The sequence below is a fragment of the Lithohypha guttulata genome (assembly GCF_036872675.1).
Source record: "Lithohypha guttulata strain CCFEE 5908 chromosome Unknown scaffold_7, whole genome shotgun sequence".
NCBI classification, from domain to species: Eukaryota; Fungi; Ascomycota; class Eurotiomycetes; order Chaetothyriales; family Trichomeriaceae; genus Lithohypha; species Lithohypha guttulata.
Window position 1 is genome coordinate 462878 of NW_027042756.1, and position 15059 is coordinate 477936.

The following is a 15059-nucleotide window of genomic DNA, read 5'->3' on the forward strand; positions in this document are numbered from 1 at the left end:
GCAGCACTTCCCACAAGTAGCACTCTATGTCTACCGACTCGCACTCCCCGCAGGCAGGACTCAAGAGGGCCTATGCACCAGACGATGGTGCTGCAGAGCCCAACGCGCCGGCATCCTCTCCACCGACCAACGCAGCGAACGCAACGTCGGCGTTTCGTAATGTCTCTGCTTGCAACCGGTGTCGCGTGAGGAAGAACAGATGCGATCAGCAACTGCCCGCCTGCTCGGCCTGTACCAAGGCCAATGTTCGTTGTGTTGGTTACGATCCTATCACGAAGCGAGAGATCCCTCGCTCCTACGTATATTTCCTTGAGACCAGACTCAATTACTTCGAGACCCTTTTAAAAGAGCATAATGTCACCTATGATTCAGCGACTGTCTTTGATGCTGATTCTAAACAGCTTGGGAATCCACCAACTCATGCGCCAGCTAGGCGGACAGGGCATGGCACTAAAGATCGTTCACAAAGCACGGACGTGGAAAGTACGCGCGAGAAACAAGAAGACGAGAAGCTGAACCGCTTGGTTTCGAATATTGGCATGGTATCAGTTCAGGGAACCTCAGACTCTCGGTATTTGGGCTCAACATCTGGCATATCCTTTGCTCGTGTCGTTCTTTCTGCGGTCAAAAAGGCCAGTCCTGCTGGAAGTGGTGACAAGTCCGGTTCCAAGCTGAATAAGTCTGTTGCAGCTACAGGCACAAAAGGCAGCTCGATGCGTGATTCGTACTTTGGCCTACAGACAAAACCACAGATTAAAGAAGCTCCATTTCCAAATCGCGAACTAGGAGAGCGGCTGGCCACGTTATACTTCGAGCATGCTAACCCACAAATACCAATACTGCATCGTGAAGAGTTCAGTGACATGTTTGAGAAGGCATACTCCGTTGATGCAAGCTCTAGAACACCTCAGCAACTCTATATCCTCAACATTGTCTACGCAATTGGTGCTGGTATTATCTGGGGTTCATCCGACAATGAAGGAGGCACTAGCGGATATAGTACAAAACGTGCTCGACTAGACAATCAACAAGCACAGCCAGAAGAATATCATGCATCGGCGATCGTGCACCTAAGCGCTTTCCTCAGTGCGAACGGTGCAAGCAACGAAGAAGGTGGTGGAGGTGATCTGGAAGAGTTGCAAGCAGTTCTTCTACTCGCAGGCTTCGCCTTACTTCGTCCTGTCGCTCCAGGTTTGTGGTATATAGTTGGTGTAGCAATGAGGCAGGCTATTGACCTCGGACTGCATTATGAAGACGGCTCAGGACTAAACAATGTTGGACCGGCTCTACAAGGATTTGACGACCCTAGCTCAGCCCGAGCTCAACTGGTAGGTAAACGCCAGTGGATCCGTGATCTTCGGCGGCGATTGTGGTGGTGCACTTACACGTTCGATAGGCTGGTTAGCACCTGTGTCGGACGACCGTTTGGTATCACGGATCAAGTCATTACTACAGAGTTTCCATCGGCATTAGATGACAGATATATCACCAGATCTGGCATTTCTGTTGACGCTGCCAGCACCGAACCAAGCTACAAGCGAGTTTCCTATCACTACTTTCGCTTAAGATTGTTGCAGTCAGAAATCCTTCAGGTTCTCCAATATGAACAGGCCCAGATGGCACGAATGAAAGGCTGGAATCGTCATAATGACTACATGCACAAGAACCTGCCATCCCCTTTCCTGGTGAAGCACAAATCTTTCAAATCATGGCGGCGGGATATTGATCAGCGTCTCTTTGAATGGAAGGAATCAGCGCCAACCCAGGCTGAGACAGGTGTCGCGTTCTCTCATCAATTTCTCGAACTCAACTATTGGCAGGCTGTCACGATGTTGTACCGCCAAAGTTTGTCGGTGCCTCCTCCATTTGCTAGTGAGCTGAGTCCAACAGAAGATGTGACAAGCCCTTCCAGTGTGATGACGGAGGACAAGGAGGATGAAGATTTGGTGTTCTTGAAGTGCGCAGAAGCTGGTCAGAAGACATTGAAACTCTATAGACAGCTTCACAGGCAGAGACTGGTCAACTACACGTACCTTGCAACACACCACCTGTTCATGGCGGGCATCGCGTTCCTGTATGCGGTGTGGCACTCGCCTGCTGTTCGGAGCCGCATCACCCTCGATGACTTTGACTTTACTGTGTTAGCAGCCACGTCGGTTTTGGGAGACCTGATGACTAAGTGTCCGCCTGCAGAAGCATGTCGAGATGCGTTTGAGAGAATGTCCAAGGTCACGTACCAGATCTGTATATCCGCATCAGGTTTCGGATTCGGTACGACAGAGCAGCCCGGCAGGTTACAAGCAGAACCAACCATTTCTAAACAAGGCGCATTCACGCAGCACAGCTCAAGTCCATTGAATTCCAGACCTGCCATGCGACCACTTGCGAAGAGACCTCCTCCTAAGTTCGACATGGACCTCAGGGACCTGTTTCCCGAAGGACTCCATTCCACGTCGAGAACAAACACTCCTCCGCAACGACAACGGTCGAATGCTCGACGGAATGCTCGTCCAACTGGAGCTAGCTTACACAGAAAGACCTCTCATCCACAAGCCCCGCCTTTGACATCGATTCCCTGCCAGGATACCACGATGAGCGACACAGACGAGTCAGGCATGCAGAATAGCATGGCTACTTTTCAGGGACCTTATGAAGTGTATGCTGGAGCTCAACAAGACCTACAAGAGCCTTCCTTCTCCATGGATCCTAGTTCAAACAGCTACAATCCTGACTTCATGTCTAATCTCCCAGGGCTGGAATTTCTAGGCAACTTGGATCAAGATCTATCACGGAACGTATCTAATCTCGGCATGGCACAGTCGGCTGGGCAATCGTTGATCGATCCCAACCTCGATGGAGCCTGGCTGGATATTGGATTGAGTGGAAGTGCAGATGGTGATGCGGAATCTGAATGGGGGCTGGGGTCTGGATTGGGTGTAGGTGTAGGCATGGGACTGGATTTTGGGCCACAGCACGACTGGTCGAACGGGCAGGGAGGGTATGATCTGTTTGATGGTTTCTTCTTTAGTGGCGACGATGGTGGTGGTGGTGGTACTGGTACCAGCACTCGATAATGAGTGTGGTGCATAACTCCAAAGTGAGCTGCAAGTACTCATTAATCACTCTCACACATCCACAAGCCGGTCGAAAGGTTCACAATGTCACAATTTGGCATATCGAAGCTGACGAAAGCTGAAACAAGGACCACAACCCCCTCGTCCATTTCGCTCTGGACATAAGAAAGTTTTATCTCGCAAAGTTGAATCAAGCTGGTTGGGATTCGCGGATTGGGCAGGAGCAGTTGACGTTTTTGCCAGAGTTATCCACTAGTAGCCCACTTTCCGTTTTCAATGCCCGCGATATGGATTTTCTCTCGCATTTCTTCCGGCTGGCCATACCCAAACAGGAAACGCAGGAGCTCGACGATTTTCGTAGGTGAGAGACTAACAACAATTGCTGGTAGTCGCAGTGCAGACAGCAAGTATCTTTTTATGCGCACAGCCAGTGTCAAGTCCTTTTCCCATCGCTGCTTGTCCAATTTTCAACTTGTCGTCGAGGTCGTTTTACAATATTGTCCAACGATTACTGTTTCCAATTCTGTATAGTACGACAGGGTTGCTATTTACGCCGCACACCCAGCCCCAGCAGCATTGCAAGTGTAACAAGTGCGTCATTCCGAACCTGACAGCGATCTTGCTTCTCCAACCTGGTAAAATCAGCGACGTTTTCCGAGCATCAGTCAAGTCATTGACACACTTGCCGACACTCCCCCGACTTTGTCCCAACCTGCGCCATCGACCTCGAGACTTACGATCTGAAGCTGTCTGCGGAGAACAAGGTCGACTTGACCGTGTGTGAGCTCATGAGAGAGAGCTAGGCCGCCGTTCGAGCGCACAGAAGTAGCCAGGTGCTCTCAACACCTCGCCCTCCGTCACCATGGCGCAGGCTGGTGTCAACCCTCACACCGCAGCAGACTTGCTCAGGCAAGCCATGGCTCAAAAGTACGTCCGTCACTTCTTTACTATCCCAAGTGCAACGCAGACTGTTTGAATTGAGAAATCCTATACTGCATGTGCACTTTTCGAGGTGAATCACATGCCGCGACCATGCACATGAGAGAAGCGTGTGCAAATTCTCAGCAGGCCTCAGTCGACACATTCGTCGCGTCTCCAAGCCTTGAAAAGCCTCTCGTCACTCATGTCTTATTGTTGCTGACCCGCTCGTAACAGTGTTGCTCGACATAGCGGTGAAAGAGACCCGATGCACGAACAACTCCTCTCCGGCGCTCCTACGCCCTCAGGCGTCGAGACACCTCGACCCGATTTTCAGGACAAACGCATGCCTGGTATAGTGCATGGCTATTTTGGACAGGTGGGTAACCGGGCTCTATTCCAACTGCCTCGATCCAAATCCTACAAATCATCCATCACCACTTCCCAGCCTGCTACTACCCCCACTGTCAAAACTGGGCCCAAGCCATATCCTGCAAAACCTGCGCGTAGAAACAGCCAGCCTAGCCGCTGCGTCTCGACTGCTTCCATGGACTCTCTGGTCAAGGTGGATCGCTACCGGAATATCGACACACCACCTGATTCTGACGACTTGAATTTCGATGCACAAGAGCTGGATCAAACACAAGACAAGTCAACTCAGCCGCCGACACCTATTTCTTCTGATCCCTATGAGGTACAGAAAGACGGTGGATCCGCTGAGAATGGTGGCCCACTCGTCGATGGAGGTCTTGCATCCATCACACAAGCCCTCAGGAACTTTGTCCGGCCAAAAACGAGTGCGAACCGCCATCAATCGTTACCGACCTCAGGCATATCAAGAGATTCCGTACCTGCTGCTCATATTTCTAGCCCTATCTCATCCCTGCAATCTCCGCAATCTACACATCCCTCATCTCCTCCACCTCCTAAGAACATGCACTCCTCCGTTTCTATACAGGATCTGAATAAGCTGACTTTGGACGCGGCCGAAAAGACTACGAATACTCCCCCTCTTACTCCGAGGGCTCTTTCTCAAACTGACGAGGCCCGTGCTCGATCACCACGATCCAATGTAAGCCTTGCCGCATCCGATGATGGCGCAAGCAGCCAGAATACCTCGGCCGTTCGACCAGGCGATTCCGTACCGATCGGTGCTCCTAGAGGCAAAGTCAAGGTTAGGATAGCAGAGGGAAAAGGTTTGCGACCATCGGTAGAACCTTATTGTGTTTGTGTCTTTGAGTGGAACGAATATATCTCGCAGGGCCCTAAGCAAGACCAGATGGATATAGATGAGAAGAAGCCATCTATGGCCAATCTATCCTCCGTTCACATGAAGCGGACGGACAGCGATATTGCAAGAACTATGGCCATTCCCATGAGAAGTCGCCAGAGCAGTACCAATGGCCTAGACGAGAATCGAGGCCTGGAAAAAATGACAGATCCTCAATGGAACAACGAAGCGACGTTGTGAGTTTTTTACAGATTTTCTATCTGCACTTTCACTAACACTTGTCTTAGTGACGTAGTCAGTCAGCGCTCGGACGTTGATATTTCCGTTTACGACAGACGATCTGGCTCCAACGAAGACATCTTTCTCGGTCATGTCCGCACAAGTGTGCAACTAAACGAGCAAAACCCAACCTTCGAAAGATGGATGCCCCTCCAGGCTCGCGCGCCTGAAGATCAACACATCACGGGAGAAATACTTATCAAGATGCAGTTTTCCACGGGCGACAAGAAGCAGTTTGGTCCCAATGATTTCCAGATCCTCAAATTAGTCGGCAAGGGCACTTTCGGTCAAGTCTACCAAGTACGAAAGAAAGATACTGGAAGGATATATGCCATGAAGGTCTTATCGAAGAAGGTTATCATACAGAAGAAAGAGGTTGCGCATACTTTAGGAGAAAGAAACATCCTTGTAAGAACAGCAACAACTGACTCACCCTTCATTGTGGGCTTGAAGTTCTCCTTTCAAACGCCACAAGATCTGTATCTCGTCACAGATTTCATGTCTGGCGGAGAGCTGTTCTGGCATCTTCAGAAGGAAGGCAGGTTCAAGGAAGATCGAGCAAAATTCTACATCGCAGAACTGATTCTAGCTTTGAAACACCTCCATCAACACGATATAGTCTACAGAGATCTCAAGCCAGAGAACATCCTCCTCGACGCGAACGGGCACATTGCCCTGTGCGATTTTGGTTTGTCGAAAGCTAATCTCACAAAGAACGATACTACGAACACTTTCTGTGGTACCACGGAATATTTGGCCCCGGAAGTATTGCTCGATGAAGCTGGATACACCAAAATGGTTGACTTCTGGTCACTAGGTGTATTAGTCTTTGAGATGTGCTGTGGATGGTCACCTTTCTATGCGGAGGACACTCAACAGATGTATAAAAACATTGCGTTCGGCAAGGTGCGATTTCCACGAGATGCTCTGTCCACCGAAGGTCGAAACTTCGTAAAGGGTCTACTCAACAGAAATCCGAAACATAGACTAGGAGCGAACAGGGATGCAGACGAGCTGATCGAGCACCCATTCTTTGCGGATGTTGACTGGACTGCGCTGGGCAAGAAGAATCTTGTGCCACCATTCAAACCAAAACTAACATCCCTGGCCGACACATCACACTTCGACCCCGAATTTACAAATGCACTCAACACCTCCCAATCGCTAAACGCACGAGCACAAGCACTAGCTGGACAGGGCGTGCCGGCCTCGACACCATTATCACCGACAATGCAGAATGCCTTCAAGGGCTTCACATTTGTGGATGATAGCGCATTGGAACAGCACATGGGCGACCGCGGCAATGATTATGGCGACGACCTGAACCTAACAAGAACCAGGACCAATCAGAGTACAGCTGGAAATAGAATGTCCGGCATACAACGAACTGGCACACAAGACGATGGCATGTTCGATGGGGAGAACTGGGAAATGTGAGAGACATTGTCTGACGAAGTTTCATCCCTGAAATTGCAGCAAGCCAGAGCAGCATGATTCGACCACGATGTATACGATGGGATCATGATGCATGTGACAAAAACGGCCAACGAGAACTCGATTACTGATGAGACACGATATCTATTGATAACTTGCGGCGTTGGAGGGCATTTGAAAGATATGACTCAAAAGCACGTTCGTATTGAAAGAGTATGTGAATGAAAGTGTGGGAATTGTCCTGACCTTTGCCTGGGTAGGGCATGGAGGCTGTAGTATAGCGCTCGTATAGGTACACCCAAGAAAGTGTGGACATAAGGAGTGGCTCACGTATTCATAATTAGTGTTATGGCAAGCACTTTAAGGTGTTGATTCAGGAGTACATAAGTTATTCTTACACTGCTATGTGGTTGATCTCGCACCACGGAGCGTTAAAGCATGAGCTATAGATACTTGTGCAATTTTATGACAATGGAGTAGTCCTTGATGTTGTATATCTTTTTTACTGGCCGCTATTGAGATTGTGTGATGTCCAACCACCGGCAAGTCAGCGATTACGAGCTGACCATCCATTCTTTCCTCCTCGAAGTCTGTCTCTCTATGAGATCTGATATTCACAACGTCGACACCTTCGATGGATTTCAGACCGTGCGGGAGCAAAGCTGCAGCCGTGTGTCTCGATAGGGTTCAACGTGCTCTAAATACCAGTACCTGGTAACCGCTCTATCCTTCTACGACAACCTGCACTCCCTCTTCACCTGAAGCAAGCCCCTCGGAGACGACATGGTCGACGTCGCCTGTCTGCCCTCAAGAGTGGAAGTCTTTGATAAGGTAAGATCCAAGACGACAACCTCACAATTCTCAGCCGACCGACAACGCGGCTACCGCCCCATCGCTACACCCCTGTCGTTGACGTCACCCCGCCATGTGGTCTCGCAGAAAATCCTGGCACAAGTTCTGCTGTTCCTTCGCACCACAAGGAACCCTGCACATGCTGCTGCTTGACGCACCTGTATCATCGCACATGAGACGATCCTTGTGTGTTTTTGCGACAGGGAACATGGCCCAAGCCACGGTTGGCAGCAGGACCTGTGACATCAGCCACAGGTTTTGGCTGTGACGAACACTTTGCGTGTTTGGTTAAAGGTTGGGACGTCGCGTGTGGTTATCGTGGTTTTCTGCTATTGTTGACTGATATACTTACTTGACACTTGCAATTTCGAGGATTGTGCTGTTTGTCGTCGCTGTTGATCGCTGATTCAAAAGTTGTTACCTGATACCACATCAAACACACAATCTCAAACATGGAGTCCGCAAAGAACTATTACAACAAACAGTATGAAAACTGGGTGCCATGGCTGGAGGATAAGTACCTCGCCTGGTTTGGCCAGAATAAGACGAGCTACGTTGCTCAAGGTTAGCATTGTCGTCTCCTACCATCGCGTCGCAAGTGCTGATTTTCTCCCAGATAACCTCGACAAGACCAAGATCACTGGTGATAAGAACGTCGACGCAATCCAAGATGGTGTAAACAAGGGCGTGACTGGACAGTTTGAGAAAGGTGGTGCGCTGGAAGGTGTTGGCAATTTGGCAAGCACAGAGGTGTTCACGAGAAGTGAGAGAGGTGGAAAGAATGATAAGGGAAGCTTTGGACTGTGAACATGATTTTTAACGTTTCTGCTATTACGATTGATTTGATGGTTCATAGAACCACAGGTTATGATGGTGTTTAGGAGTGGGATTGTGGTTCGTCAAGTGTTCAATTCAAATAGCTGCTGTCGGTAGTATTTGACCTTCTTGATCTGAAAAACTGCAGCAGTACTGCTCTGATATGTTCTCGTAAAGTTTTGTCGCACATACAACGCTTTCTTGTGTACAATTTGGTTATATAATCTGTTTAACCAGGGCCAGTCTTCGTGCCGAGTAGAGTAACGTACTATACCTGTCGTTGCTCGACGCGAATTATTGTGTGCCTGCCCTTATGGTGATTGCTTTACCGAATCATACAGTCTATGACCTGGCAAAGACTGTGGCATGACTACCACACGTTCCAATGCCAGCCGTGCCAGCTTCTGCTAGACACAGCGACTTGCGGGCTGGATTGTCACAACCGTCGAAGCTAGCTGAGTGGGGTCCACCACGAGGTGAACGCGTCTTCTTCAGGGTTTCTTGAAAACCCAATTTTACCTACCTTCTTTCCCATACGTGATGCAGCGCTGACGATGCGTGTAGGAGTCTTCCGTCAGTACTTCATGGTAACGTTCTTGGTCGGCTCTGCTGTTGTGGTCGAGGACATCGGCGAAGGAATACAACAATCAGATGAGGAAGGATGAAAGAACCCATGTCGAATAGAGTAATGAGCCTTCTGCTCAGGATTCAGTGTTTGCAGCGACTATTGCGTTCTGTCCTGGTCCTTGTCTTATCATACTATGTGGGTTGAATACTTCGCTGGTTCATACCATCCAGACACGGCATACATTCAGGCATCAGGAGGACATCTTCTCTTCATTTGCAATGCGAACGGCTCTCATAGGTAGGCGCCGCCGAAAGAATGAGGCAACAGTATTTCCGGATCGTGACTTCCACTTCGGACTGTACTCACATTTTCAGGTGACATTCAAACGACTGTCCCAGTTGAGTGCCCGGGATGCTGTTCTATGTTACTGGAAAATACTGGTACCACGGCGTGTTTCTACAGCCCGTTATGCTGACTGATACCTCTTCATTACGAGTACTCCTTTTGACGGTCTGTAGCACTTACACCAAGTAATACCAATCAGCAATGGATCCCACTCCAGCACCCAAGAAGTCTAAGACATCGCGCAAACGCAAGCGAGACAATATAGCACGACAACCAAAACGATACTGTTTCCCATTCTTTGCGAATCAGCAATTGAATCCGAAGGAATTCCCTCCGAGTATACACTACATATTCGCGCGACTCAAAATCGTCATGACGGACTGACCTATAACCACAGATCTTAGCTTGCCAGTTGGCAAGCCCGGGTGGACGCCCGCACCCAAAAAGGTCGCGGAAACCATAGACGAGTTGTGGGAAGAAGATGGAGATTTCCAAGCCAGAGATCATGTTGACATCGATATTCAGGTAAGTGGGCACCAAAATATACTCGGGAGGACGTCCGTACTCTGCAGGAATTCTTCGCATATGTTGTCTCAGAATAATTAACAACCTCACTAAAACTTGTCTTTAGGGTCACAATCGACTCAAATTATTCACACATATGCCTGCAAATCGCAATTCTTACAAGACGCTGAAGATGACTGGAGGGCATCCCGCACTTGCAAAAAAGGTCACGGCTGAACTGGATTCCGATGATAAGCTCATCGTACGGATGAAGAATGCTAAATACCTCGAGAAGGACATTGCACAGAAGCTAGTGGACGAAGGCCGAATCAAGTACAATGCAAAAACAATCGGGACACGTTACGCTCGACTCAAAAAGAAGCTTGAAGAGAAGCAAGACGAGCTTCTAGATGCCGATCTCTCTGACTGGCACGATGGAGATGTAAAGCCACTACTCCCCTAGTGTCTCACTATGTTTTAACTGAAGGCAGGACGATGCTCTCAAGCAGGCTAAGCAGCAGGCAGACGCTATCGTCGACAAAATGGTAGCTGAAATCGAAGCCAAGAGGTGGAAGATTGTCAAAGAGAATCTGAGGAAGATCAAGGTATATATACCATGAATCGGATGTGAGTCTTGATTAACGTGTTTGCAGCCTGTCACGAACTTCAGCCAGAAGGCTTGCAAGACAAGGTTCGACGCACTTCAACAAGGAAAAGCCAAAGCAACCCCAGAATCCATCTTGAATCCAAACGACGAGATTCGAGCACGAATCGCTGCACGCATGGAGAGAGAGGCCATGATCGAGAAGGATAAGGAAGATTTCAGAAGAGACAAGCATACTGATCCTGAGACTGCAGCTCTCCTCATGGCAAACTTGGAAGGGAACGCCTGGAATTCTAAGATGAAGTCGTAACACTAGCAGAGTTCACGTCGTCGAAGAGCTGAACTCGCAAACGCAACATCATAAAGGAAGCTTCGAGAACACAAAACAAAACAACTAATAAGGGGAAAATACGGAAGCAAGCTGGAAAATCAATATTTAAGAACGACATACATGCGGTGAGAGTATCCCAATGAGTCATATAGCAGCGAACATACATATCACATCAAGCTCTCGAATAGCATCAAAGCAATGAAACAGTTCTCATGAAGATCGTAGTCACGGAGACCTAACAGTGGCACTTTTTGCAACTCCTTTCTGTGGCTTGTTGCACGATTCTTCGCCTATTGTTACAAGGCAAAAAGGCAAAGCTCAATTAAGAGATTGGCCTGGAGAGGATCCTCTTTGCGGGGACCCTTCGCCGTCCGCCGAGCACGCGCCACTGGAGTGATGCCTGCACACCTCTTGCTAGAGCTGCCACATTGATAGAGGGAAATGCCAGTCAATACGGCAAATAGACTGAGATTGTCTCAATGTTGACAATTAACCTGATTCGCGATGCACTCCGCCAAGCGCGTCTGGCGGACATACAAAAGTCGTGCCTCTTTCTGCAACTCTCTCTTTCCTTCCTTCACGCACCCAGAGCAGGCAAAGCAGTCAGCGTCCGCGGTCTCTACTCATCATAGAGACTCGTACGTTAAGTCATTCGTTTACCTTTCAACGTTGCTGTTGCTTTCACCGTAGCAGCACCTGAAGGAGTCATTCGATTGACTTCGCAGCTCCCCAATCACATGGTTACTCCCTCGTGTGTATAATTCAGCGTCAACTCACCCTCTCGACCCTCATCACGCTCTCTACTTCTGCCTAGGTTTCTTCCGCCGCCCGATCATTCTTCCTGCTCAGCTTCACTTGCTCAGCTCATATTAATCCCACGATTTCCTCCGTCAACCGCGCGATGTTCAAACGATCGTTCACTACCGAGAATGGTCGCGTGGCCAAATCAAAGTTGACTAAGAAGTCGTTTCCTGAACACGTGAAGAGGAAGATGCAAGACAGTTTGAGCAGTCCGAAAAGTCCGCAGGGTGAGAGGTAGGATTATAGCCACAATGATCGCAACCTCTGCTAACGAAACATAGCCAACTCAATAGCCCTATCATCACAATGGTGGTAGGTCGTGATCAGCGCTTGTTCGCTGCTCACGAGGACGTTCTCTGCCGTTCACCTTTCTTTGTAACTTACCTGAAAGGCCAGTTCCTGGACGGTAATGCAAAGCAGGTGGAGCTGCCTGACGAAGAACCCGAAATCCTATCCTGCGTTCTCGAATTTCTCTACAAAGGCGATTACTACCCTCGCTTGTTGCACGACAAGCGCCGCAATACATGGGATCTCGAGAATAACCAGGACCTAAAATCTGGTGGTCGCGGAAATAGCGAATCTACAATCTTTATTCTGAATGCTTGTGGCGAAGTCCTCCGTGACACTGTCGTTTACTGTGCTGCAGATAAGTACGGCTTGGATGATCTGAAGAAATTGGCTCTACGGAAACAAGGTCTTCAATCTGGAGTCCAGGTCGATGTTATCCTACGCTCAGCACGATATGCTTATGACCACACTCCAGACACGGAATCGCGTCTCCGCGCTCATTACCTTGCTCTGATCATCAGAAGTCGCAAGACTTTCAAGAGGAGCGGAACAATGCAAATGGAGATGGAGAAAGGTGGTAAATTGTTTTTCGATCTGTTCGTGGCAATGTGCAATCATATCGATGACATTGTGGAGATCAGGTAGGTCTTTTCTGCTTCTTGCACTGCTGACGCGTTTGCCTGTGACTTACCAGGCGCTTACTTTTGTGCCCAACAGCAATAGCAGATCGCCCAAAGTTATCTAACGAACGCATATCCTCACTCAGACTCGACGGCTCGGAGCTATAATCGCAGGTGTAGGAGAGTATCTGCACCGTTTGTGTGGGCACGAAAGCTCTGGACGCCGTCGCTAGACGACAGCATTCCACTTCTCTCGAGGTTGGCCGACACATTTACTGGTTCTTTGAAACCCTACTCTTTCTAATGACAATATTGAAGCCCGGACTTGGCGCAATTTGGCTATTCTACTCAATGTTTAAGGTTTGAAGGTCTCTGCTTCTGAGAAGTGGGTGTCTTCTAGCCTGGCGAAAACGGAAGAACAAGGAGATTCGTGGAAAACGACTGATAAGTCTGCGGCTTCCTTCGCAGCTCATTTGTTTTTTATGTGAATATTTGCGTGCTTTCAGCTTGGCACATTCGTGCTTTCCATCACTGCTAGTTCTGCATGTTGATCTAGAAATCAGCTTGCTGGTACAGATTGATATCCTCATGATGATCAGATAGGAAATGAGAGATTCGGCCACCTCTATGCGTTTCTGAAAGCTGTACTGCTAGATCAGGTTCTTCTTCAGTTCACTTCGTTGAGCATCATGTTCGGAACTCAAAAGTACATTGCTGACTTGGAAGACAGTTTCTGTTTACGTTGCGCTAACTCTATGCATTAGTGAGCGATTCACGAGATCAATCTTCTACGTCTCTCAACGAAAGTATTATCGAAGCCTCGCCTCGACAACTCGCAATTGCTGCAACCCTATGTGCTGCAACTCGCGATTGATCACGTCCTGTTCTGAGCCGACATATTCAACTTCAACCAACGAAGTCATTTTGTCTGCAGTGAGAGGATCCACCATTTAGTTATACAAGCCTCCACTGCCTAACCTCCATGCCAGATAGTTACTTAAACAATTAGATCTTCTGATCCAAAAAAGTGTCCGACCTTCTCCTTCCTCAACCACTACCACAAACGCAATCCACCAGATCGATTCCGAAACGGATCGATGTCTTTCGGGTCCTTTCTCGATCACCTCCGGGCCGACGACACGAACAACACGAACGGCAGCACTAATCGAAAGCGATCAGGTGCGACATACAATGGGTTCAGTGCCGCTAAGCGACAACAGACTCAAGGGCCCAATATCAACGACGTGGACTCGCTGTTTGTGTCAGAAGGCGAAGAAGACCCCGATCTGCAACCTGAACCCGTTTTCGAGGACGAGAACTTGGGTGATATGCTTCATGCTATTGACTTAGAAATGGAACCCCATCCACGTTCTCAAATGCCTGCACCTACAGGTAACGTCACTCAAAACCGAAGTCAGACCAGCACCAAGAGAACGAATACGGTCACAAGTCATCCAGGTACAACCTCTTCCTCTGCACACAGGAGCACAGTCCTGAGACCGACGAATGGCAATAGCACATCTCACTTCAAAGCAACTAATCCAAGCTCTTCATCTGCACCCAGTGCCGCAAAAGCCCAACGTCGTAACGAACCAATCGAAATCAAGGACGAAGCTGACGAAGCATCCATTCCTCAAGACATGCAGACTGTTCCTGAGCGCGATCGCATCAAGATCTACGTAGGCAGGAAGAACAAGCAATGCTTCGTTGGACGTCCAAACCTCCTGAAGTCGCCCGTCCTGACATCGTGGATCACTGAAGAAGAGCCTGGTCAAAGTCCCTACATCATGCGCCCACAACTTCTCAAGACCGATTTCACAGACTTTGATGCTGTTTGTCAGTACCTCCACTCAGGTGAGTATGCACCTTTATTACTTGAGACCAGACCAGGTAGTGCAGCATGGATTCTGGACGGTAAGGATGGGGAAGACATTGATGCTGAATACAGTCGCCAACTCATTCGGGCTGGACGCATTCACGTTATTGCACAAATGTTCAAGATTGAAGGACTTGACGACCTCGTCTTTCGCAAGGTTACAATGGTCGACACAAAGAAGTACTCTCTGCACTCTCTTGTGAAAGTCGCCGAAGTTGTGTTCTCTGGCCAAGCAGCTAGTAAGGCCACAACTGCTGAAGGACAAATCAATGGTGATAATGGTACTGCAGCTGCCCCTGATACAACTGACAAACTCGAAGAATGGATCGTTGGACAGGTTGCGAGCAATCTTCAAGAGATTACAAAGACTCGATCAGAGGAGTTCTGGCCTATGGTCAACAAGACCAAGAAGACCATGTTCTATGCTCGAGTACTGGAGGAGGCTGCTGATCAGTATCGAGCTACGGGTGGGATGTTGCCAGAGGCTATCGTTGAGCTGGAGTAGGAGGTGTAGGCAA

General features: G+C 48.8%; 6 protein-coding genes across 6 annotated transcripts; all 6 read left to right on the plus strand.

The window, feature by feature from the left end:
- Positions 1-26: 26 nt before the first annotated feature.
- Positions 27-3074, plus strand: LTR64_008014 (uncharacterized protein; the record flags this gene model as incomplete). Its single annotated transcript, XM_064902330.1, has 1 exon — positions 27-3074. One exon carries the CDS (start codon positions 27-29, stop codon positions 3072-3074), a length of 3048 nt encoding a protein of 1015 aa, XP_064751304.1.
- Positions 3075-3936: 862 nt separating this feature from the next.
- On the plus strand, positions 3937-6939 carry SCH9 (Serine/threonine-protein kinase; the record flags this gene model as incomplete). Its single annotated transcript, XM_064902331.1, has 3 exons — positions 3937-4001; positions 4230-5459; positions 5511-6939. 3 exons carry the CDS (start codon positions 3937-3939, stop codon positions 6937-6939), a joined length of 2724 nt encoding a protein of 907 aa, XP_064751305.1.
- A 1301-nt stretch (positions 6940-8240) lies between these two features.
- On the plus strand, positions 8241-8595 carry LTR64_008016 (uncharacterized protein; the record flags this gene model as incomplete). The annotated part of the gene is made up of 2 exons (XM_064902332.1): positions 8241-8352; positions 8405-8595. 2 exons carry the CDS (start codon positions 8241-8243, stop codon positions 8593-8595), a joined length of 303 nt encoding a protein of 100 aa, XP_064751306.1.
- A 1123-nt stretch (positions 8596-9718) lies between these two features.
- Positions 9719-10935, plus strand: LTR64_008017 (uncharacterized protein; the record flags this gene model as incomplete). Its single annotated transcript, XM_064902333.1, has 5 exons — positions 9719-9854; positions 9915-10042; positions 10149-10463; positions 10513-10626; positions 10675-10935. 5 exons carry the CDS (start codon positions 9719-9721, stop codon positions 10933-10935), a joined length of 954 nt encoding a protein of 317 aa, XP_064751307.1.
- A 922-nt stretch (positions 10936-11857) lies between these two features.
- On the plus strand, positions 11858-12790 carry LTR64_008018 (uncharacterized protein; the record flags this gene model as incomplete). The annotated part of the gene is made up of 3 exons (XM_064902334.1): positions 11858-11991; positions 12051-12686; positions 12763-12790. 3 exons carry the CDS (start codon positions 11858-11860, stop codon positions 12788-12790), a joined length of 798 nt encoding a protein of 265 aa, XP_064751308.1.
- A 972-nt stretch (positions 12791-13762) lies between these two features.
- LTR64_008019 (uncharacterized protein) lies at positions 13763-15046 on the plus strand (the record flags this gene model as incomplete). Its single annotated transcript, XM_064902335.1, has 1 exon — positions 13763-15046. One exon carries the CDS (start codon positions 13763-13765, stop codon positions 15044-15046), a length of 1284 nt encoding a protein of 427 aa, XP_064751309.1.
- Between the last annotated feature and the right edge of the window lie 13 nt (positions 15047-15059).